This window comes from Epinephelus lanceolatus, chromosome 4, assembly GCF_041903045.1.
Source record: "Epinephelus lanceolatus isolate andai-2023 chromosome 4, ASM4190304v1, whole genome shotgun sequence".
Taxonomy (NCBI): Eukaryota; Metazoa; Chordata; class Actinopteri; order Perciformes; family Serranidae; genus Epinephelus; species Epinephelus lanceolatus.
The window spans coordinates 29478103-29505125 of record NC_135737.1 but is presented as its reverse complement, the minus strand read 5'-3'; the positions used below and the strand labels follow the sequence as shown (position 1 = coordinate 29505125).

General features: G+C 40.7%; 1 protein-coding gene across 1 annotated transcript; it reads left to right on the top strand.

Annotated features, from left to right (window-relative positions):
* Positions 1-1589: 1589 nt before the first annotated feature.
* Positions 1590-24379, top strand: trarg1a (trafficking regulator of GLUT4 (SLC2A4) 1a). The gene is made up of 3 exons (XM_078167125.1): positions 1590-2567; positions 22740-22866; positions 23610-24379. The coding sequence occupies exons 1-3, from the start codon at positions 2160-2162 to the stop codon at positions 23621-23623; spliced, it is 549 nt and encodes a 182-aa protein (XP_078023251.1). The 5' UTR covers positions 1590-2159; the 3' UTR covers positions 23624-24379.
* The last annotated feature ends 2644 nt before the right edge of the window (positions 24380-27023 follow it).

The following is a 27023-nucleotide window of genomic DNA, read 5'->3' as shown; positions in this document are numbered from 1 at the left end:
GTATGCTGATTTCTTTTGGTTGGATGATCATGAAAAATTTGAGTTTTGTTTCAGAAGGGAACCTTTTTGTGGCTGAATTTCTTTGCCAGGACAGAAGGCGGAGCATTTTGTTTCTGGACTGAGTAGTTCGATAACATTTACTTTGGATTGTTACTGTAGTGTCATTGTAATGGTGTCTTGTAAACTCATGAAGGTTGAGCACATGTAAGTGTGCATGACACAAATAAAAATCAATCAATCAATCAATCAAATCAATCAATCAATTCTTAGTCTAGTTATCTAGTGGGCCAGATTGGACCCATTGGTGGGCTGGTTCTGGCCCAGGAGCCATGTTTGACAGCCCCGATGTAAACTATATGTTCAGATCAATACTGGCTGTACAGTAAGCCATACACTTTGTAACACATAATATTTTGTCATCTTACACATATTGCTTTGAAAATGAGCACAAAAATGTGTTTCCCAAAAGGTGACCTTGTTTGCAAGCTGGGAGGATAGGCCTATAGAGAAAAAAAACTATGGCATGACAATGTTATCTGATAGACCTATTTAATTAATGAACATATTTAGGCTACAGTATAAGTGCATCAACATGTCAACATGACACCACAGAGCCCCTAAATCCAAACCAACAATATGTTCCTCCACCATTGACACTTTGCAGCCTGCATGCAACTGATTATCAACTGCAGAACAAATCCGGAAATGAGGACAAAACTTAAACAACTAAACAAAAATGGCCAGCAATAACTAAAAAAAGAGATATGGTAACCACAGCGGGTGCAACTAAAATTAAGCTTTTCAGCCACTAAATACCCTGACACTTCATATTGGATCAACAGCAGAATTAACCATCTGCAAAACAACAACATGAGATGAATAAACAAACTCAACAGCAGCGGCTGCAGCAGCCACAACCACGCATATTAAAGCAAAGGAGCGATGCAAAGTTTTTACACAGTGTAGAGCACACACGAAAAAGTTTGTTGTAGGACTCACCTGTCAGATCAATCTGTGATGTGATGTAGGCCTGCACCGTCTGCTCCATTTTGAACTCCTCTGCTTGTTTATTCTCAGCCTCTCTGTCCCACTGAACTCCTCAGACTTTTCAAACATAATGATTTGAATGCAGTCACAACAGCACAAAGTCCCAACATCCCTCACTGAAGATAAAATATCTTCAGTGAAATCAGGAGTAGCATTTAGCATGTCAGTCACAGACTGCGTGCACCTGTGGGTGCGTTTGATTTGAGCCACTTAGCTGCTCGCCAGGAGGCGCAGTAAAGGAGGATGCAACCTTTTTTAAACTTATGTCGAGCTACAATATAGACCTAAACTTAATCTATAATGATGTGATTCTTTATTATGTTGCATTTGATTATGGACTTTATTATATATATATAAGACAAATTTCCTTCGGGACAATAAAGTCTATCTTATCTTATCTTATCTTGGGTGAATTATTGTAGTGTATTCTATATTTTAAAGAGGCTTTTATTCTGTGTTCTGTCTCCGGAAGTCCTCAGTCTTAATATGGGTGCTTTGACACTGGTCCCAAGTTGAGTAGAGTCGCTGTGCCGCTGCGCCGTGGAGACAGTTGGTGGAGGAGAGGAGGGGAAAGTGTCTGATCTGGGGTCTGCTTTCAGAGAGACGCCTCACATCCATCCATCTGTCTGTAGAGAAGGAAAGAGACGCGCTCAGGCTACTTTCCAATGAGCAAACAGACTTAAAGACAAGTGTTGGTGCTGGATCAAGGCGGGCGGCAGGAGCTCCTCTGACTGCGTCTCTCCTCCTTGGATGTATCAGAGAGGAGAGGAGGCTTTCTCATCTGAGCCCCTCCGGACATGAGCCATACGGCGGATATGAAGGAAGGTGACGGAAAGTGATTGAAGAGGAGAAAATGATGGCTGCTTTCATCTCTTCTCTCGTTTTATTCTTTTCTTTCAGGAGGGCCGATCTGTAAGGTGACACCCGAGCTTTATAAAGCAGCTTTTAAATTGTCTTCATCCTCCTGCTTCACCTCAGCTGGTGATCCTGGTTATTTAATCAAAGTTGAAAGTTATTATCATGGGATGTCTCCTGACTTATAGTCAATTTTAAACCACTTTCTAAAAAGAAATTCCTTTTCTGATCTAATTTGGTACACCTGAGACTTGATCATGGCCATCAACACGGACACCGACTTCCTACAGTCCAACTTGAGTGAGGGTGGAGGAGGCGCACAGCCCGCGGACCCCCACGAGACGGAGAAACTCCTGGCTCTGACCACCGAGCCCGGAGGCAACGGGATGAAGATGTCCACCTCCTTCACGGTCAACATGGACAGCGACAAGGGCCTGGAGGCCGACCAGAACGGCCACAGCGTCGCCGTCAGGTCGGGCTCCGCCGGGCAGCTGACCGCCGCCGCCCCCCTCTCCCCATCCAAGGCCAGCCTGAGCCGCTCCTCCACCGGGAACGCTACCGTCCAGGAGACCCCGAAGCCCAGGGATTACCTCATCCTCGTCATCATGTCCTGCTTCTGCCCCGTCTGGCCCGTCAGCATTGTCGCACTGGTGTACTCCATCATGGTGAGTTAACTCTCTCTGTGGTTCTCCAAATCTACCAAAAAAAACTACAGCATCCTGCGAGTGCAAAAAGTGGGGCAGCAGAGGTGGATGTTTAGTCTGATGGAGAGACCTCATACTGATGATCTATGAACAGCATCAGTTGTTTGTAATTAGTAAGCCTTTAATTTCAAACCACACAAACTTGTCAATATCCACGTGACATCTTTGTATAGCACAAGGTAAGTGTCAGGATTTGAAAATATGTTTGCTATCAATGTAATCTGGCTCAGACATGTCAAGTTAGTATAACCGACATGACAAACAAGTGAGATGCCTCCCAAAACAGCTATACCTTTCTGCAGCTGTGCAGTGTATACTGTACATCTGGTTTACCGAAGCATATTGTCTACTTATCCTCCTGATATCTGAAGAAAGTGAGACAGACATGTTGGAGAAAGTGGATATTTCTCTTGACTAAGAGCAATGTTAGTCTTTAAGAGGATGGCCATCAAACTGCATGACAGGGGAATATTCATAAGACAACATAAGCTTAAGTGCTATATCATAGGCAATTGGACTTGCTTGAGTTTCTTGAAGACGTTTCGCCTCTCATCCAAGAGGCTTCTTCAGATGTGACAAAGTTGGTCGGCTTTCTACAACGTATCTGTCTCACTTTCCTCAGATATCAGAATGAGAAGTGCCGACGATATAGCATTTAAGATTACCATGACCTGGATGACTGAGAATCTTCACCAACAGATAAGATAGGATAAAATAAGATAAGATTACACCGGGCGAGAGGCGGGGTACACCCTGGACAGGTCGCCAGACAATCACAGGACTACGTACAATTTAGAGTCACCAATTAACCTGCATGTCTTTGGACTGTGGGAGGAAGCTGGAGTACCCAGAGAAAACCCACACTGACTCAGGGAGAACATGCAAACTCCACACAGAAGGGCTCCCTCACCCTGGGTTCAAACCAGGAACCCTCTTGCTGTGAGGTGACAATGCTAACCAATAAGATACGACAAAACAAGACAAGACAAGACGAACTTTATTGTCCCCAGAGGAAAATGTTGCTTGGAATCAACCTGAACCAATACATAGTCAAACATGACAGTGATACAACACAGACATAATAAATACATACAGTACAACAAAAATAAAAAATGGAGGATATATAAAGTTTTGCACACACACAGGCATTGGCATACGAAAAGCAAAAGTACAATCTTTCATATGAGCAACAGCCCTAGAGCCAGCAGACATCAATGGGAGATGGGCAGGGAGATCTGGGCGCTGGTAAGATGGAGGAAAGTTTACCACAGTTTATTTACACATACTGCCCACATTATTATGACACAGAGCTGGTTGAAACAGTATTGACTGCTGTTTGTATTGCATTACAGTGTACAATGTTCCTGTGTTAAGCAAGATATAAAGATGTATCCATAAATGTTAAAATTATGGATGCATCAAGTGATCTGAGTGAGAAAAACAGTTACTACTGTTCTGATTCATCATGCATAGAAAGAAATCATCCACTCAGCCCTAGCTGATACCACTGTGGGAGCAGCTTCGTTGGATTTCTGTGTTAATTATTTCCTTACACCATGTGAGCCAACAGCACCACCATTATTGTAGTTTTATTAAGTCATATATGTCACACTGTTTTGCCTGATCAGTGTAGGAGAAGTGAAGTAGAAAATATGTTATTTCTAAAATGTTATCTTTACTCACGAGCCATATATTCACTGTAGAAATGAGAAGTCATTAAAACCTTTAAACAATAATACATAATCCAGAAAACAAAGTGCAATAGTGTTTACTAGCTCACCAAATTCATTATGAATAGAAAGATATCAGTACATCCAGAAGTATATCAATGCTCTTTTTTATTGATCAATATTTTTGATTAAAACAAATCCCTTTTCTGTGAAATATGAAAAAAAATATTGCCAAATTGCCAAATGCAAGTTATCAGAACCCAGGGTGGCTTCTTAAAAGTACTTAATTTCTTTGTCCAGCAGCCCAAACTTTAATTTACAGTATTAAAAAACAGATTAAAGCAGCAAATCCGCAAACTTTAGAAGCCAGAACTGACAAACATTTGGTGTGTTCATTGGATAAATCACAACCAGTGATTGATTAAGTTAAATATAATCTTTACTTAACTCAGTAGTTGGACTTTTTATTGTCTTATCCTGTGTAAATGGTATTCATTTAAACGCATTTAAATGTAAAAAAGATCTAAATAAAGGTTCCACCAAAACCAGAGAGGGTCTCAAAAGACTGCAGAACAGTTGTTTCAGTTCACTTCAGCGTAATGTCATATCTAAATATCCAAAAATTCCTCAAAATGTTTCATATTTTATTGACAGTACATTTTCTGTGTTTCATTGGAACATACACACACATGCACACACACACATCCAGAGCTCAGTGCATCATCAGCTTTCCCAGTGCTGAGTCTCCCGCTGCTGGTTGCTCTGGTTTCGAGGCGCTGACACTTGATTAATCCTCTCACTGGAAGTTTCAGGATGCAGGAAATGCTGATACAAGACGCAGCTAAGACACTGAAGCCACGCTGGGCGGCCACACATGCTTGATATGCTGCTACTGTTAAGTACTCTCCAATCAATATTCTGGGGACACAATTCTTAGTTGGTCTTCAGCAAGCACTTGTTCCAACCCAACTATGTGGCCTCGTCACATTCATATTGCAGCACATGCAGTTGAGTCAATGTTGAGGGTGCTCTGCGATCAAAGTGAAAGCTGACACTTGTCTTGTTGTCACCCTCTGCAGTGGGGAAAGGTCTGCAGTGAAAATGGTGGACTTGTCATTGAAGGCTGTGCGAGGCTGTAGCTCATTTCACAACATTTGGATAACGTCCAAGATAATTAAAGCAAGATACTGCTGGGCTTGTGCTTGATTTTGATGTGTAAAAATGCAAACGTGGTCTAACAAGCTGAGAAATGTGTCAGCTTTGTGTTGGAGAGATTCATGATTTTGTCGACGTTTTAGAAAAATTACAGATACGGTGTAGCTTTGATTGAGTGGGCTACATCTCATTGATGGTGACCTTTGCTTCGCTCTGGCACACACTGACTATTAGGTAATAAAAAGTCATTGTTTAAGCGATATGCCAGTGATATTGCAGCAAAGGTAAAACACAGTAATGAAAAGTGGCATCCAGTCTGTACTCTTTGTCTTCAGATTACACTTGTGCAAGATGATACAATAAAACATCCAGCCACAGGAAGCTGCAGAGGGCATTTGATCACTGGCATGATTTGATAATAATTATGTGGAAATTTGCCTTCAGCTTTACCTGTTGGTTGAAACACATCAGAGTAAAATCACAATACATACAATGAATGACACAAGATGCACAGTACAGACATCAGTAACGGACATGGTTCCAGTGCAAACAGCAAAGTTAGTGCATTTGGTATGAAAGGCCTCTTGTAAATGTTCTTGGTTTCTACAGCAGCTCTTTTATGAATCCTTTGAAAAGAGGATGAACCAGATCAGCCACAATATGTAGGGCTTTTTGTTACACTTGGTTTTAAATATATATACACATCCCAGTTATTTTTGCTGTTTCCCAATAATTTAACTGGCCATGTTTTTAATTCTGGGTGGTCTCTCTTTGTTCCTAGCACCCATGTGTCGATGTGCACTTTAAAGATTTATGTAAACAGTCTCTAAAAATGTTCTTGCATAATTCCTGATTAGAAAGAAAGGCTGTATTGCTTTTTTTTAAATGGCAGTAAAACTTAGAGTGCCATCAAAAAAGGTTCCTTAATAGCCAGTGAGCACTGTGCTGTTACAATGTCAGTATGATCTGTTGTGATCCGACACTCCTCCTCCATAGACGCAGATGTGGAAAGTTGATCTTGTAAAGTCACAAATTTAATATCTGAAATAAAAAATAATGTCAAGGTTTGATGGTCTAAGAGCTGCAAATGCAAATGGCAGTTCAGTCGGGTAATTACAGACATAACTTCAGGCCCAGCGATCAATAAGTTATTTGCACTATACTGTACTGCACTGTATATTGGTTAGGCTGCTGCACGCGCACACACACACACACACACACACACACACACACACACGCGCGTCCAGTGTATGATCTGTTCCTGATGAGACCCTACATTAATATGTGGTGTGCACTTGAGCTACACTTCTAATGGGATTGTGTTACATACAAGACTTCCACAAAGTTTTTCACAGAGATCAACATCTGTAAAATAAAAAAAAAAACACTTCATTTACAAGTAAGTACAGTTTATTTTCGTCACATAGTTTTTATTTTTAAGTGCTCTTCCCTGTTGTAGAGTGAGTGACTAACAGACTGCTACTTGACAGAGACAGCAAACTAGCTCAATGACATGGCCAAACGCAAGTATGACACTGAATGTATTAAACTGTGTGGACCTTGAACTAATGTCACAGGAGAAATCTGGACCCTGGGGCTGGACCAGTTGGGAACCAGTGGTTTACCTTGTTCCCACAGGAGTGCCTTTTTGGTCCCTGGTAGAACCTTTTATAAAGGCTTTTATAAAGGTTGTGAGTGTTCAACCCAGAACCCCCTGTGCAAGGTTATACAGAGAACACTTCTGTAGTGTAATGGTTCCTCCTAAAACCCTCTCTGGGGGTTCAATTCTGAACTTTTCCACCTACTTAGTTGGCTAACAAGAACCCATCCAGGGGGTTCAACTGAGAACCCTTTGATATAATACCAGGTATTAATATAGAATCCACCAAGGGGATGGCAGTAGTAATGAAATAAGCACAGTAAAAAAGAGTAATTGACACACATGGATCTGTCTCCCACTAATCATGGTTTTAGTTGGACAGGTTAGCCCGAGTCATGTCATGTAACGCGCGTCACATGCAACCCCTAGCACACACTGGACAAGTCGCGCCACAGTTTGTAAACAAACGACCATGCAAAGTAATTACTACTTTTACTATAAGATTTGTACGTCCTCCACCTTTGCATTAGCTTAAAATCATGTGTGGACAGACTCTAATTAAACTTAATTGCTCACCTAAAGAGCTGATCTCCAGAGCTATGATACGCCAGGCAATATCTTTTTGGCCATTGTCTTTGTAACGGCAGTTTTGTGGGTTGTTTAGGTCAGGATATTTCTCAACCTCAACAACGAGACTCTCCTTATCCATTATTTGTCACAAACGAGACACAGCAACAGCAACAGAGTTCTCTATGCATCAGTGGTGAGGAATGAGAGGAGTCGAGCTGCCATAGGAGCAGAGGAAAAGAGCTGCTATAGGAGCTGGTATGTACAAGCAGAGAGTCAGTGGGGGGAAATGCATTTAAATGCAGTGGTGTAAAGCGCAACAGGGCAGCAAGCCCAGGAGTACCGACGCGGTTCTTGCCCCCACTCGTGTGGGGCTATACATTGAAAATAACAGGGGCTGTCGCACGTCAAAAAATATGTGGCCTTTAGTCTACTATAACCTTTGAAGAACCCTTTCAGAAGCAAATGGTTTTTAGTAGAACTTTAATGAAGAACCCTTTTGAAACCCTTATTTCTCAGAGTGTAGCTGAGCAGTGCAGATAAATAAGGCTTTTGACACACCCTGCATTAAGTATCTGGCAGTATGTTACCAGGAGTCTTTTAGTGGCATCAGTAGTAACTCTGTTGTGTCAGGATTTTAACTCTCGTTGGCCGATGGCAGCTTAGTTGCTATTGGCACAGCCATTTGTGTTTTTCAGCACACTTTACTTCTGACACTGTACAGCAGCCAGCACTCAGATCTACAGAGAAACAAGGCAAAGGCAATACAGTAAACCCATTAGTTCTGTAATATCACTCCTGTGGGCACTACACACCAAAGGGAATATCAGGCAGTATCCACGAGACAGCCTGTACTTCCCAGAGCCATCATCATGAACCCACTGACATTCACAACTCAGCCGCTTGCTAATGGCACGGAGAGTGTGTGTGTGTGTGTGTGTGTGTGTGAGAGAGAGAGAGATGGAGAGAGGGAGAGGCTTTGACAGAGGGCAAAAGAAAGAAAAGTGAAGGAGGTAGAAACTGGAGCTGGCCGCTAACTCAATAGAAGGCGAGAGAAGTCTATTTAGTTTCTCTGCAGAGGGCAGATTGCAGCAGTTAGCCAAGCTCTGTGGCAGCAATCAGCATCCTCTCTCTTTCCTAAGGGTATGGAAAGGGGATACGGGCCTGGCAAAGGAGATCAAAACATCATCGCTACAAGGGCAGATGGGTGTGAGAGAAACAGCAAATGGCTATAAAGTAGTTCCTATCACTGGATTAGGAAGGAATTGAATCAGATACCACAGTGATGTCAGATAAGTGCAAGTGAGTCAGAGCAGGAAAACAGAGGTTTACAACGCTCGCTTTGAACAAATGAATCAAAAGTAATGTGGTTGATACCGCACGATACAGCCCAGTGAGAGTGCAAGCTCACGCCTAAGTGCTGATAATTTCCTCGCCCATGTGAAATGGATACTTCTGGAAAGTTAAGGAGAAAAAAAACTCTTAACTGCTGTTAAAACCATACTGGATCAGAGGAAACAGCCCAGACTCTCGACAAGTGTACAAAGAAAAGAGGAGATTAATTAACTTACTAATAACTAGTTTGAGCTCTGAAAACCCGACTGTACACCAACCCACTCATCAGCAAACAGCAGACAGACAAAGTTAAACCCTTTTTCCGTTATCACTCTTGGATGCGCTGAGTAAAGTCATGCCACGCCAATGTGTGTTACCATTGTTAGTTTAGATATGGCGTGCCATGCTTAGCCACACTCAAGATGGACCTTCTCCAGAGTAGGTCCAAATGCCTGGCTGCCTGCCCTCAAGCGGGTCGCGGTGACGTCTCGCCAACCGCAGCCAACTCCCAATGACCCCCAAACAAGCTTGTGTGTTGCAAGACTTGACTCACCTCTGTCTGTAGAAGACTAGAGAGAAAGAAGTTTTAAAAGTCTCTCAGGACTTTTGTAGCTTCTAACTGAATCTCTGTGGTTTGGAGTTTAGTTTGTCTCCTGCGTCCTGTCTTTACTTTAGATACCTGCTTTATTTTACTATTTCATGCTTGCTATCCCCTGTATTAGAATTTGTGTGAAGTTGCTGCTCGAAAACTGAACACTTCTTTATTTTGCTGCTTCACAATAAAAGTTTATACATACCAAAATATTGGGGGACTTTCAAGTCTAATTATATGGCAGGGAGGAAAGTGAAAGCAGAAACAGCCACAGTGAGATGTTGATGAAGAGCTGCAGACAACAGGCTCTTACTGCACCTCTGCAAACAGCTCACCTCCAACAAGTAAACTTTTACCTGCCCTGCTGTGGAAAAACACATGCAGCAAAAATAATAGGACTTTAGTTTTAAACGTCATCACTCAAGACAAGCCATCATCAGTTTAAGACACATTTTCAAGACGGTAGCCCTGTTGTGATGGAAATGGATGGGCCAAGCCAAGCCAGCCCATGACTGTCGAAAGGGGGTATTAGTGACTGACTGATCACACAGTGAAGCATGTAGCAGCTAAGGACCCAAGTATTTCCCTCAGGAGCCAGTAAAAACCCAAACAGAGCTAAAAGGAGCATAAATGCTGGACTCATCAAGTAGACATAAACAGCATTCAAAACAACTTCTAATGCTCCTCAGTGTGCAGTTATGTAGGGTAAATAGGCAATTGTTTGCTAACATGTTCACCATTGCAACTGTATATCGTGATAATGTGTCAGTGTTGTGTCTCAGCTTGTTCTGTTTTCCCCAAGTGGCCAAAAAAAATCAATGAATGCAGATTCAGATCTTCAAACTGTCATATGACCATTTTATGGTGGTGTAGATATATCTTCCTGCTATTAACGAGTGTCCACATTTAATAGACTGGGGATGGGCATTTCAAGCAAAAGTGCTATTTGATATTCACTGGGCACTATTCGACAATTACTGGAAGAGCCAAAATTACATGATACTCTCACTGTAGAAATGCCATCATAGTTCGAAAACCCTTCCCCTTGACGAAGTTGATGTGTAGCATGTCTTTTGATATCATCTTAGAGATGAGGGCGGTTGTTTGAATGTTGATCATCAAACTTACTTACTACAAAGCTTGACAGTGACTGCTGATCTGCGGACAGCGCCCCACTTTCTCAAATGGCTGTGCTCATTTGTTGTTGATTTGTAATATGCTAGCTTAACCTCACAGAGTTTGCACTGCACCTCATTTTCGTTTATTTTATTGAGGAAGTTCCACACAGAAGTTTTTCATGGCTGTTGAAGTCTCTGCTGTTTCTGTTGTTTGTATGATTTACAGCATACGGGCTCTCACAGCGCTGTAGAAAATGCTACGCTGACTGACCTCGTGTGCTCCCGGTTAAAATGCCCAACTTTAAAGCAGAATTTAACATGTTTTACAGTCTGGTACAAAACACATTTTTGGTCTCTATAGCTAAGTACCCCTTCATGACAAATGTACTAAGGGTGAATTTTTGTAGAACACACCCACTCACTTTTTATTAGGGCTTAAAGTTATGTATTATTGAGGATGTGGTGAGTGACAGGCTGTCTGTGAGGTGTCACCACAGTCTATCGGTTAGATCCGTCCCCCACTCCTTCACAGCTCCACCCTGTCGTCCAAATATGGTCAGCATACATCCATTATTTTTATACAGACTATGATTTAAACTAACCTTTATGAGGTGTCATTATTGGAAAGCTCCAACAAGCACATAATGGAATTGTACCAATGATAGCCGATGTACATGCACTAAACATCAAACGAGACAGTATCCGTGTTTTAATCCTGTAAACGACAAAAATGCATTATAATTAACGAACAATCTGTTAAGGCCTCATTTAGGCTTGTACAAGGAGTCAGCATCTTTCTGTGCTGGCAGATGGTGCATCGCTAACAACGGGACTGCCAAAAGTTACATCCATCATCATCCACCACCACTTCCAGCAGCAGGACCACCTAAAAGCCAACTTCCAGCTGGCTGCCGCCACAGATCTCTGACAGATGCTCTGGTGGGGAAGGTTTGCGGCTGGCAAACACGGAAGATGTGTAGTCAATTATGGGGATTGGAGAGGCAGGGGTAATAGGTTTTTACTGCTCAGACCAGCCTATCCCAGTAATGGGAGGGCCCAAACTGCGGGAGCGTTATTGCACGCTCGGCAGATTTGCCTGTGAAATATGGACTCGCAGTGCTGCACTGGATGGACGTCTGTGAATGTGTGTGTGTGTGTGTGTGTGTGTGTGTGTGTGTGTAGGTAAATGACTTCTTATTAGCAATCTAATACTGCAGATATAGTGGAAAAGCACTTTATACCGTTGTTGCAAATTATAGGACGCCTATCAGAGTCCTGCAGAGAGAAAATCAGAGACTGCTCTTTCTATAATAGAATATAGATTTATTTATCATTTGCAGAGTTAAGCCTGTGCAGGTAATGATATTATCATACCACAGTGGATAAAATAGGCTTTAATGAAAGCTGACCCCGTCATGGTGTGGCTGCAAGTGGTGGCATTCAAGCACCACCCAGCTTTATGAGGCATGGGGGGTTGCTGTCGGCCATATTGCAATAGGAGCTTCCAACGTCAGAAATCTTTAAATCCTACAAGTAGGGGCTTTAATATAATAGCATTCTTATTATAGTTATAGTTTATAGTTAATGTCAATAATAAGTCTTTCTATTATAATACGTTCAGTATGCCTGAGCTTGAAGTTATTACACATAGATGTTAACTCTAGTAAGTGTATATCAATCCTACACTCCCTCATGTTATTTGGTTTTTAGCCACTGTGCTACCGGCTTGGCTGCTGGTGTAGCTAAGTCAGCCTGTCAGACAGTCGGTCCACCCATGTTGTAACTGGACGCTTGTTCTCTGGTCATCATTTTAAATGCTTTGATGGATCTGGAAAAACCATCATCTGATGGGTAATTAGTGCTTCCTTTTCCTGCATCAGTTTGAATCCCATGTACAAATGTGTCTGCTCCTTTATGTACAGGACAGCCAGCACTTTGCAGATGTAGCCGACTATGATGTCACTTTGTTTAGTTGAACACATCACCAATAGCAGCATGCTCTGTTAATCTTGATAATGGGCCCTCAACACCAAGAACAATAGCTATGTTGATTACGATACGATTACGATAACGATTAGGGCTGGGTATTAATACTCAGTACCTTAAGGGTATTGATGAAAATGATCCAGTACCAAGTAGTATTGAAACATCTACACTCAAACAATACCTCTACTGGATCCTTTTCGTGCCAGGGGTCAGATCCCGGACCGTCCAGACTCCCTGTCAAATAAACAAACTTTCTGTTGCTGCTGTCTCCGGAGCAGCTGTCCTCTTGGCAAAGTCAGTTCAACATCTGCCAAGTTAGCACAAGCTAACACAGCAGCAGCAGCTAACATCCAACACTGAGCCATTAATCGGTCCCAACAAACTCACAACAATGAAATGGCTCAACGCTGTCGATAAATTCCTATATAACCTTTATAACCACCATTATCTGTGTGATGTTAACAGTCACCCTTTCACCTTGTTTGTGCGGCAGGGCAGACTCTCACATCTGTCCCCAACATCGAGCTCTTACTCTCACAGCAGCAGCTACCAATCATACAGTCTGAGGTGTGGTGAAGTTGAGCACAATGTTTTTGATGGAGTTGGCAGCTAAGCGTGCCGAGATGTTCAAAAGTAGGGCTATACTACATGCCAATGCATTCACATGATGGGTATCAAATGCAGCACTCTACTGGTATCACTGGTAGTACCGGTAATTGTAATTTTTAAAATAACACTCAGCCCTAATGATGATAACAGTGTGAGCGTCCACACTGATGAACGATAATGTCCTGTAAATGGTGGCGCCAACGCTCTGCACGCTTTAGCTGTAGTGGCAGTTTATGGAAATGGATACCATTTCTGTCATTAATGAAATCGCTCTGAAAGTGCGGCTAATGATATCATTCACTATGGTCGCCGTTATAATTGTGGAGTTGACTCCACCATCCACGAGTCAGAATTATTTTTAGAATGTTGATGTGGACAACGTACTGCATTATGAGCTGAATTGTGAAACTTGACCCTGGATTATCTCAATAAACAGTGGTTTCCTTATTACTTGTGTGTTTGTGCAGCTAACACTTAACCTAGTTAGCTAATCTGAACTGTGTTTCCAGCTCACATGGTAACCAAGATATAAATACAATTAAAATTTATAAGCTGCAGCAGCTGCAGCAGCTAGAATGCATTTCATAGTGCCAAGAACCATCATGGGTCTGACAGGTTTGATCATCTGACCCCATTGAGTGGTTTGCAATTTTAATGGAGACTTGAGTGTAACAAGGCTGAGTCTAAAAGCCCTGCTTAGCGGCCCCTAGAGGCTGTGATGCTCCTTACACAGACTGAGAATCCACTTGTCTCTCTTTTAGGGCTTGAAATGGCTGCAATTACATTACAAATTATCATCAACCATGAAGTTTGAAAGACTTTTTAAAATGGTTTCCAAATTAAAAAGAACAATATGTATCGAACTGTGAAATGCACTTTAAAGAAGGCTACATGACAGGGGAAGCATGAAGAAAAATTAACAAAAAAATTAAAGAAGTTAAGGGGCATAAATGTAAATTAACAATTTGATCTGAATGGCCAGTCTCACAGACATAACTACACACCAGCTCCTGGCTGTACACTGTCCCTCTCCACCAGGCTGCTGCCAGCCCTCCATTATTAATGACAAGAGGGAAAGGGAGCACTTACTGACTTACTAGCCTCCACCTTCCTTTGCTAAGCGCATGAACTACAGAGGGAGGGAGTAGTGTGTGTGTGTTAGTGTGTGTGTGCGTGTGTGTGTGTGTGGCCGTTGTGTACACTGGTAGCACAATGAACACTGGACAAGACACTTTGAGGGTAGAATTTCCCATTCACAAAACAAATATGACCAGGCTCACTCTCACTGTGAATCAATATAGACATTCATCAGCTGAGCGAAGGGTGCCTCCCACTAACCATGCACACACACACACACACACACACACACACACACACACACACACACACACACACACACACACACACACACACTCTCTCTCTCTCTCTCTCTCTCTCTCTCTCTCTAAATGTCTTGCAGCCCCCGCAGCTAACATAAAACAATGCAGGGTGTATTAACTGAAAACAAGAATGCTGACAGAAGCCTATTTCTTTCTGTCTCTTTTTTATTCTCCATTTTATGACGGACTGATGAAAAATATCATCTTTGTAGATCCACCCTGATGAATGTTTTCTCTCTAACCAGGCTAAATGAGCAGTGTTTTCTGAAAGGGGGCCTCCATTGATTTAAGGTGCTGATGTTACTTTCATTTGTGATGTGAGTCCAGATCGATGCAGGCTCCACTGGGACTGTGTTTGCACCATGGCTTCACATTGCAGTGCTGGAAGTGAGAAGCTTTAGTGTGTCCCTGTGTGAGAGGAAAATCTAGCTTACTGTCAGGAGCCCAGATTGACACGTGCACTGATTTAGCTTTGGTGGCTTAAGTCACATTGAAATTACATTAGGGGTGTCGGTATATACTGGTACTGACTATAACCATGATATTTAAAAAAGAAATATTAATATCATGTTAACCCTTTGAAACCTTTTGACACCTTTAACATGTATTTAACCCTTTGAACAAATTGGTGGGATTTCCTTTAAAGACATGGGGGGAAAAAGCAATGAACAATTTGCTAAGAAAATTTTATTTAGAAAAAAATTTAGAAAATTACATATAAAAAAAATTATCTAAAATAAATAAATAAATAAACATTAAAAAAAACAGGGGAAAAAAGAAAAAAGATAGGGAAAATTATTGTCATTTTTAAGCACTTTTTTTCAGGTAATTTCCTGGTTTTTAACTTTTTTTTTTTTTTTTAACTAACTTTCTTGTTAATAATTTTCCCTTTTTACTGATATCTTGCAATTTTTTATTTTATTTTTATTTTTATTTTATTAACCCATATTTAACCAGGTAAGTCCCATTGAGATCAACAATCTTTTTTACAAGGGAGACCTCAGAGATCTATTTTGGGGTCATTTCTTCTTCTTTGCTCACTGCCTTCTTCCCATAATTTGAAAGACATCAAGCTCAGGTTTCAAAGGGTTAATGATACACATAATAATAATATCGTGTAAATAGTCCAGCGCCTCTAAAATTATTTTGTTTCTTTCTGCTCTCTCTTTGTCTCCCTCCCCCAGCGCCATCTGGTTTCCTTTTCACATCCATCAGGTGTAACTGGTCTTTTTGTGGGCGTTAGAGACTCTCTGTCCACCTCCCTGCACCCTTATTTTCAGTTAAATTCATCTGTCAAAAAAAAGAGGCAAAACACACAATAAACAAAGCGAAAGATGAATTTGACTGATAGCATTATTATTTCTTTGGTTAAATTTTTAATAGACATGGTGATAATATTGTTACTGTGAATTCTTTTGACTGCAATAATCATGAAGTGAAAATCTGATATTGTGCCAGCCCTCAGTTGTACCAAAGCCAACTTGACAGTTTTAGATATTTTTTATCACTGTTTTTCAAAGGCATTATTATGCTTTTGAAGTAATGTGAATCAAAGCCTGTTGAATAAATTATGTTACTTAAATTGAATTAACTGAACTTAGATCAATAAATCCTCTTACACCTGACTTTTAAGGGAATATCTCACACATATACAAGCAGCTCAGATCATATTTTTATGCTTCTTAAATAAACAAATGAATGACTTATTTTTGAACCAAAAATAAAAAGAACATAATAAAAAGCAAACAAGACAAAGATAACAGTGTCCAAAAAGAAGCAGGTAGAAGTAAAACTTACATGTCCCTACCCCTTTCTTACATTTCTTCTTTTAACTTATATTATTTCAACACATTCCCAACTGTATTTACAACTAATATACAACTATCCCTAGTCTATTCACCACCCAATTAATAAATAAGTAATAAATCCAGCTTATTTACAGTCCAAGTACCGCCCAGTGTTACAGAATGAATATGCACTCCCCTAACATAACCGTTACTCATCTATATATCTGCCAAAAACATCTTTTTGTTATAGTTTTTTTTAATTGATTTATATTTGTGCTTTGTTTCAACCCTCTTAAACATGATTACTGCAGTTTTAAATTTGACCAGATCTAAAAATTTCAATGCATGTGACTTTAAAAACAGTGTGTTCACGTGTTCCCTGTACCCCACATTGTGTACTGTCCTGATTGCTTTTGAAGGATATATAACATTTGTAAGTTGCTTTTGTAAATGTTGCCCCAGACTTCCACACAGTAAGTCAAATGTGGTCGTAAATATCTACAGTATTGATATTCTAATAAGAAATTATAAAAAAAAACAGGCTTCTGTTTTACAATCTGTAAAAAGCCTGTGGAAAATAAATCTTTACTCATAATTTTAAATGTACACTGTTCTCACAAACATAAAAAAAATCGTCCTCATTTAAAACATTTCCCTGGCCACCTGCTTCAGTGGAACACCCCAGTGTACCAAGCGCACTGTGGGATCTGACTACACCCGAGACAGCCTGGAGACAGAGAGGCTCATGGGAGCGAGGGGATGAAGTAACTAGCAGGAGATCAGGGAGGATGGAGGGAGGGCTTTCTCTCTCTTTGTCTCTCTTTCTCTCTGCAGTGTAGTCTTATCTTACACTGAGGCAACCCCAACTCTGCACCCTCAGTATTGACTGAGCGAGGCAAGACAAACAACACATTGTGACTTAAAAGGTGTAAAATAAAAGTAGTACGTTACATTACAAAACCACCACACCTATAAAATTGTAGATTAAAAAAAAATGTTCATATTATCATGAGCTTGTAAATTTCGTGCATTTTTTTTCCACTGTAATAACTGCAAAGTAACGTCGCTGGATAGCAGTAGCAATTATTCCATTTAACGCCACACTATCTTTATGGAGGAAAGCACCCTACAGAAATATAGTGGTGTAATTTAATATAGATGAGAAGACTGAGAGCTCCATTTCCTGCTGCGCTGCACACAGCATCTGGCTAAAAAGAAATGTTCAGCACCACGGACAGCTCCCTAAAGTTTTCATCAGGCTTTAAGAGTAAAAGATGGTGCCGTCACAAGAGCGAGCAAACGGCCGTGTCGCAGGGGAAGTTTGAGTTTAGACTTTGTTGTGTGTGATCTCCTCACCTTCTGCCCTTGCTCTACTTTAACACAGAGTGTGAGTGACACTTTTCTAATACTGTATTCCCCCCCGAGTCTGACCTCTGAACGGTCTCAGTTTACCAGGGCAAGGACCCAAAAAGAAGTGAAAACCACCCCGCAGGAGTGCTGACCCAGTCTAACTCGCACAAGCTGGTATTGAACACAGTCCAAGCAGCTCTGGATTAAAATCTAGTGGGTGGAAACTCCACTGCATAAGTTTATTTCACTGTTTTGTTCAAGCATTCCCAGACAGTTTTAGCCTCCTTAAAATGCACTGGCAGTGCCGACGTAAAGGGACGATCAGTCGTCCTGTAGCATTCTGTCATAAAGGGGCTCAGTGAGTGCCGTGCAAATGTAATCAACACCATCACACAGCCACCAGATTGCCGTGTTTTCACTCTGCATGATGGATGCATTTGGTCACACAACCAGAAGGAGACAGCAGGAAGTGGAACTCATCAGAGCAGGCGATGTTTTCCAGCTCTCAGCATCCAATCTTGCTGTTCCTTTCCAGTACAACCTGGAATTCTTGTTCAGTGCTGATAGAAACACAACTTAGCCGCCATACCACATTAATGGGATGGGACAGGTTACATCTTCTTCTTATTATGTTATTATGGGGTGTTTTAGCACCAATGCTGCACTGATGCTCTGTACACTTCCTGTTTGCTTGTTCTAATCTCTAACCTGACACCATAGTATCATGTTTATACACTTTTCTTCCTGTGTGTTGTATCCCATTATCATTTGCGTCTATTTTTTGTCCTGACAGGTGAAAGTAAACAGGGATGATACGTCTTTTGACCTGATTCACAAATCACATTTAATAACCAAAAACAACTATATTCTAGTCCATCTTTCATATGTTTGGACTTTTCTGCCCCATCTTTGTCAGTCATTTTTTTAAAAACAGGTCACTAGTCACTGTATATTTTCATTTTTAGAGTAGAAATGCTCAGTAATTTCTTGCTGGGCATTGCAGTTTTTAACAAATGTTACACAAGTTGGAGGAAATAGTTGGTTGATTGGTTCATTGATGCTTGGTCAGTGGCCCTTGGCGTCAGACACTGATGCACAGAGGCTCCCTTTCACAGTGGTATAAAATGCATTGGGCGGTGGCATTTTTTGACGCTCTGAGCAACTGCTGTAGCATAAAAAGTGAGAAAGTCAGCATAACGTGGATAAAAGGGGAGGTGGATGGGTTAAACAAACACTGGACTTTCAACCACGAGACCGCAGTTCATGTCTCATGTGAAACCAAAAGGCAATTGAGCTATTTTAATAGCAATGTAGTGTGTATATGACATATGTCACGTGATATTATATTACATTAGTAACACAGTAACACAGTAATCCCAGCCAGGATGTTTTTCCTGAATCTAACCATGTACTTTTGTTTATTTTAAGTTTATTTTGAAAAGAGACCATATGCATTTGCCGAGCCTAAACTGTACATTTCCTGTGAAAAAAACGGAAGTTTATTTTGAAAAGAAACAATGCATGTAAAGAGTGTACATTTACACACGGCCCCTGAATATGAAAAACTGATGCAAGAGGGGCCCTTGTGTGTCATATTTGACATGTTGGGCCCCTGACCAAGCATTGGTATGTGTTGAACATGGAGATGACAGGAATAAGCCATACCAGATTTGGCTAATTAGCTGATAATTGTTAGTAGGATCAATTGATCGTTGGTCTTGGTGTTGTCATGGCATTTGCTGACAATAAGAGAAATATCAGCTGTCTAATCCTTTGAGGGAAGATCGGCATCCCTAGTGTTTCCTACAATGCTGTAATGAAAGTACACTCTTTTATATGCTACCTCATGACGTAGAAGTAGATTCAGTAACTTTTGTAAAATGATAAGGACTTCGTAAAATATCTAAAAGACAAGATATTGTAAATAACGTCAATGACAAGATGTCTGTATCATGGTCAGATATTCTTCTCTGTTTGTGTGTGTGTTTGCCTTTCATTGGTTTTCGTACACTAGTGCATGTGTCATGTACAGTAGTGTGTGTTTCACAGTATCACAAATAAAGAGCAGCCCAAATTAAGTGCAAACCAATGTGGGTGAGAAGATGGTGACATAAATCATGAGAGATTTGTTGTTTTGGGATTCTCACACGTGAAAGTAATGCACAAGGATTCCCATCTACCATACAACCACAAACACACACACGCCTACACACACACATAAATCATCCTGTCTCCACATCTCCAGCACACATAAAGCAATATACATACAGGATCAAGTTGATCTACGACCCCTTCACACCGCTGAGCTCACCTTCTCCATCCACTCGCCTCTGCCAGTCACATCTTTCCATCAATCCCAATCTGCCAATCTGAAATAGACAATTTCACCGTTCACAGCTTGGAATAAATTACTGTTGGCATTTTATCTGAAGGGAATCACTCTACAGTACCCTGTAGACAGGTCAACTTTACTGCACTGTATGTGTGCCATTTATTTCCCCTTTAAAATAACTGGGCTGTCGATTAATGGAAAACCACCTGATAAATATTTTAGAGTGTAACTCTCAGAAAGCGTCGGTCTCTGGGTCATGTATGTATAAACTCCGAACTGTAAATCCCTTGTTTGAGGTGTAAATGTGTAAATTTATGTTTTTAGGACGTTTCAGTTTTATTGCCCAGTTTAAAACATTTGTTAGAAAATACATCAGAAAGTAATCAAATGTAATAAGTTACTTTATTTTGAGGAATAAATTAAAATAGCTACATTACATTTTAACAGCGTAACTAGTATCCTGTAACCACTTCCATTTCAAAAGTAACTTTGCCAATGCTGCTGCTGATTCAGCTTCTCTCTCACACTTTCACTGTCTGTCATGGAAATATAAATGGTTTTTTTAGTGCTGCTTGCTTGTGTCAACAAATTGAAGCTCACTGGGGAGATGTACATATTGAAAGTATCTGTGGATATGTGTGAAATATGAACGTCACAACTGCCTATAGACTCAAAAACAAAGTTATGGTGAGCCAAATGGGGTAAAATTAAAGGAGTTTGATTAGTTTCTTTGTAACTTAATTTTCATTTTGTATTCTACTTACTACAGGAAAGACGTCTTCTAATGATGTATGTATTAAGCATGTACATGTAGTCTTTTTTCCAGTATTGAACATGTTAAATATAATGTAGCTTTAAAGGTCCTGTACATGAAATGTACTAGAATCAAGCAGTGAATTCGCAGAACTGAAACTTCTCCCATGTGCGAACCATGTAGGAGAACTATATCCATCATTCCATTGTCCGTAACTGCTTATCCTCTTGAGGGTCGCGGGGGTGCTGGAGCCTATCCCAGCTGACATTGGGCGAGAGCCGGGGTACACCCTGGACAGGTCACCAGACTATCACAGGGCTGACACATAGAGACAGACAACCATTCACACTCACATTCACACCTACGGACAATTTAGAGTCACCAATTAACCTGCATGTCTTCGGACTGCGGGAGGAAGCCGGAGTACCCAGAGAAAACCCACACTGACATGGGGAGGACATGCAAACTCCACACCAAAGGGCTCCCTCCTGGGATTGAACCAGGAACCCTCTTGCTTTGAGGCAACAGTGCTAACCACTGCACCATCGTACCGCCCCAGAGAACTACATGCCAGTGCAAAAAGCAGATGTCCCTGTGGTGGCCAAAGTGACACAAAGTAAAAGCAACAGTGGTGATATTATTCACACGCTCACCTCACTACTTTGTTAAGAACACTAGCTAATTTTATTCGCAGGCAACCACATGCCAAACAGTTCAGATCAAATTCAAATCCACACTACACAGTTTATTTGATTGATAATCTCTTTGTTTCCTTTCAGCCACACACTGTTTAAATGGAGTTCACACATTTTCACATTGTAGGGCTAGAATGAGTTATTTTCTGTTGTATTATTCATTTTCTTTGTCCTTTGTTTGAGTTACCACGGTGCTGGGAGGTCTCTTCCTGGGGGGGGGGTTCGTATAGTTAGGTTTTCCTTTGTATTAGTTGTCGTTAGACGTCCATTATGTTTCCGCCTTTTGCGTTAGATGGTTTGAACATGCCACCATATATATGTCCCCTCATGGTTCATTTGGTGAGGTCAGTTTGTTCAGTTAAGGGACTGTGGTTTGTTGCTGTTAGTTTGAGTATAGTTCTGTTTGTTTGACCTATTCTGTAAGCCCAGTTACTAAGTTCATGGTTTGTATTGCTTTTGGCATTTTTTGGGTAAGTAAAATCCTAAATTTCCAACCAAATCCTGTTTTCTCACCGCCTCACTGCTCAGTCCCTGACAGGCCCTATACAGAGCCTGTGTTTGATTTGTCCTGTTTCCCCCACCGAACAAGCTTTTTGACGACTGTGGGATTAAAATATTCAATACTGTTTTGATACAAGATCTATCATGGCCTGGTGGAACTTAAACATTAAATAAAAAAGTTAAATAAATAGTTAAATAAAGTTTGTCATCTATCATCTATTTAAAAAGGATGTAGCAACCTCTCTTATCTTTCATTTGGGCGGTCGCTTCAAAATGTATTTATTTATTTAACCTTTATTTAACCAGGAAGTTCCATTGAGATTGAAAATGTCTTTTACAAGAGAGACCTGGCCAAAGTAGCAGCCAATCAAAACACATTAAAAATGCAACCAATACAACATATAATACAAAATCCACAGTAAAACATTAACTATTCAAACATAGTGGCCTCTCAAGAAAAACAGGCACATGTCTCTGTCACCACATTCTTTATGATGCCCTTAAATTCATCAGTGTTTCTAATTTTAGATCATTTTTAAGATTGAAAATGTAGCTTGTTAGGGAGTGATATGGCCTCTCTGCTCTCATGCCCTGATTTTAGAGAGGACTACTGTGTAATTATGGTTTATATATCTCTGCATTGCTTGACATTGTCACTCTAGTGTGTGTCTTGGTGTTACCTTGTGCTTTTGTGTGTCTCCAGTCCAGAAACAGTCTCCAGGTGGGGGACATCGACGGGGCCAGGAGGCTGGGTCGACTGGCACGTCTGCTCAGTATCGTCGCCATCGTCCTTGGCGTTGTCATCATCGTAGCCTATGGCTCATTTGCAGGTACAGAAACAAGGACAAGGACAAATTTAAAAATACAATGATGGCTAGATTTCATGTTTGTGCTAATTAAACATGTACGGACAATATTAATGAAGTCTCAATGATATGAAGTAAGAATAGAGTCAAGTATTGTAGTTGTGTATGACCATATTTGACTGTATTTGTTCAGATATGTTTTACCGATACAAACATTTGACTGTATTCATACAAAATGTTTTTACACTGTCAGATATGGTCATACAAAGCTACAGTATTTTTGACTCTATTCTGACTCCATACAATGATGCACTGTGAATCAAACTGCATTAGATTAGTTTTATGGCTACAGTAGTCTGGCTTATGAATATGCAAAGAGTTCTAACTTGAATATGATGCGTGGTCTCGCGCACATGTCCACTCACAGTCTCACACAAGCCTTTAACAACAAGTGTTCACCGACAAAGAATACCTACTGCATTACGATTACAGGGTGATATATGACACTACCACACAAGCATGAGATGTGTGTTTTTTTACGTCTTAACTCAGCACATTTCCAAGGCGTGTGTGTGTGCGCAGATTGATTCAGCACTGCAGCGGCTGTAGTGGGCTGACTGTGCAACAAGGGCGATTGGCCCTGCTGCTCAAAGCCTTCGACACTTGAGCTGCAGTCAGAGTAATGAATCTAATGGTGAGTTTAAGCTGTCTGTGTGTGTACGATGACTTTGTCTGACGATGGCACTCTTCTCCTCTCCCCTCTTTAGCTGTAAACCATTGACATGGAGGACCCGAGGGGAAGAAATGAACCATGAAAGCCGAACCACGGATGCAACAAGGGGGGGAAAAGCTCATTCCAAAACAAACAACAACAAAAAAAAAACAAGTAATACAGTTCCTAACATTATGCCATATTGTAATTACATCATGACCGACCTCAGACAGCAAAAAAAAAAATAGGCAACTCGAGAGAGTAAGCAAGTAAATACATTCAGAGAAAAAATCAGAGATGCATGCATTCAGTAACATTTGCTTGACAAAAATAACAAAGAACCTGATGTAAACTTGTGCGGGTTAAAACAGAGGAAAAGAAAATACAGATTTGTATGTGCCCAGAAGGACTCACAAATGTTTCTTTATGGAGTAATGGACTTCTTAAAACGAAGAAAACAATCTACAGATGAGAGGAGAATGAACGACAGACATTTTCTGTGTCCGTGCTTCTTTGAAAAACAGACTTTGGGGTGGGCTTCAGACAGCTGCATATAATCCGCGTATAAACCTCTTGCATTCACAGCATATACAGCTACAAATATATTTGAAATATGGATATATGACTATATATATATATATACACAGATGTACATTTTATAAACTGTTTGTATGCCAAGTGGTGCTGGGTTTGTTAAGACTGTCACAACGGCTGCTTTGTCAGCACTTGGATTATCACTGGAAATTCAAGGGTTTGTGAAAAAGGGGCAGGGACACATTTTTAATTTTTATTATTTATTATAATTTTTTGAACTAAAAAAGAAAATTGAGACCAACTGCATGCGTGAATGTAGATAACCAAACTCCTGCCTTCGTTTTGACTGTTATAAGTTGTCTCTTTTCTTATTGAGGAGTGGAAGAGGCTAACAGGTTTGCACATGGAGGAGTGATTTGTGTATGTCCACTGTAGAATGTGTGAGGACTGGGACCTTAACCCGCAAACACAACCCCCCCCCCCCCTTTATATCCCTGAAATCTCTTGAACCTTGCCTTGCTGTGGCAGAGACTGAAATGCATGCCAAACTTCCCAGATTCCTTCTTTTCCTTTTACATCACTCCACAAACCTGATTTAGCAGCCGCAGGCCATCATCTTGTCCCCCTAAACTCCATTTTACACTCTACCTTTCTACAGCATAGCGCCCCATTTTCCATTCTTACATTGTTATACATCGATTGTTAAATGCCATTGTTTCACTGAATGTTTTTTTCTGCTCCTTGTATTGGTATGAAATGTATTTATATGGGAAAATATATATGCAATATGTACGCATGCTATGAGCCAAACAGGCTGACACTTATTTATGTTCTTTTGTAAATGAACAGGCCGATGAGTTTGACTGAGTAACGACAAAAAAAAAGCATTTAAAGAACCTTTCTTTGAACTCCGAGCACGACAGATTGTCTGTATTTGTCACTTTATCAGAGAGAAAACACTGTGGCTACACAGGACTGTTGTATTGACAAATTACAGGCTTATGCTACAAGCACAGGTAACATCACTGTAAGACCATGTCGCGTTATTTTGATCCACAGCTTTCCTTTGGGCATTAATGTTTTTTATTTTTTATATCTTGTGCAGTTTAAATCAGGAATCATTTGGACAACGTTGCTTTAAAGTGATAAAATGTTTGTTTAAATGGCTCGTACAAGTGAAACGAGAAACACCAGCTAATTTCAACTAATGAGGGACAAAATGTGTCAGACAGTTGAAGAGATTCTACCAACTACCAACGTGTGCTGTAAACTATCACTACTAAAATGCACAATGTTTTGTGTGATCCAGGCTTTTATCGGCTCCATTCAATTCATAATTGTACATAAAAATCTTTATCCAAACATCTGAACGCAGCAAAATCCAAAGATTCCCCATTTTTACTACCAAACTAAAAAAATGTCACATCACACTGTTGCCAAAATGGTAACACGTGTGTGTGTAATTTCTGTCAATCACACCGAATGTAGTTCACCGCTCTAGTGTTTCTCTCTAACATAAAAACTTTCCATCACTGAAACTGGTGTCTAAGAGCCAACCGTCTAGCCTATAAGCTCTGCTCTGTCAGTAAAACAGTTCATTTCATTCCAATATGTTACTGTGTTTCTTTGCCAGTGTACTGTACGTGCCAGTTTTCATCTCTGTGGTGTACATTTTGCATGTCTGGAATAAATGTTACCATGCATGGTCCAAGTTTTTGCCTTTTGATGATGCTGTTTATGAGGAGTTGTGTGTTGACAGCCAGAAATGAGTGTAGAGGACTCAATTAGAAGTGTTTAGCAGCTCTATGAGGCAGTATTTAGGCACAGAAGAAATGTAATCGTGCTTACAATAACAATGCTAACATGTTAATGTTTAGCAGGTTGAATGTTCGAGCAGATCAGCATGCTAACTTTTACTAATTGGCACTGAATACAAAGTACATCTGAAGCTGATGGGGAGTGTATTCAATCATAAACCAAAGTAGGGGAGACCGGGTATGGCTGTAACAATGAGATAGTTCTAACAGCACCATTTTCACAAAGAAGAGATGAGTACATTTGTAACCACTTATTTTCTGACTCTGCATGTGAGATTTTATAACGTGTTAAGAAGTGTGCAGAGTTTACAGCCAAAACACTGATATTCTAACCTGGAAATCCAGATGCCCCACCCCTAGCACATTCGAATTTGCTCTGCATGGGAATCTGGCCCTGACGAGCAGAGCCCACTGAATTGCCAATCAGACCAATCAGATCAGTCTATCTGACAGAGGCGGGCTCTGGGCGGGCGTAACATGATGACGACAGCGCTGCGCCGTGAGAGTCAAAAAGTAAACAGCCAAGATGGCAGCTGCCGGAGGACCGCGTCCATTCAATTTATATTTGGAAGAAACGCTAAGCCAACTACACCTATCTTTTTCCTTGAGAGAGGAACAGAAGACTGCCCTAGAAGCCTTCGCTTCCAGGAAGGAAGTTTTTGCTGTTTTGCCGACGGGATATGGCAAAAGCATAATATATCAGTTAGCCCCACTGGTCGGCAAACAAATGGGGCTTAGTGCAATGAATACTTTACCTTGTTTTTTGCTCTGATTGGCCATCGTGCTATCCAATTGTGTGCGGCGGCATTTGAAATGCCTGAGTCAGTGCTGCCCCTTGGGTAGGAAGGGTGTATCGGTGAGGGCCAGACTCAAAATCTTTCTAGATTTGAGTCTGGATTTCCAGGCTACTGATATTCAGGTATGAAAGTAAATTTTTTTGACCAAGTCTAGTGAAACTAGAATTATGTAACCTGTATCAGATTAGAGAGTAGTCTCTTGGGTAAAATGTGAGGCACTTCGTCTTTCATACCACCATGCTGCTACAGCTCGCTAAACACTGGATGACTTTTATGAATGTGTTATAACTAAACCCAATGAGAACAAAGCAGATTTTATCT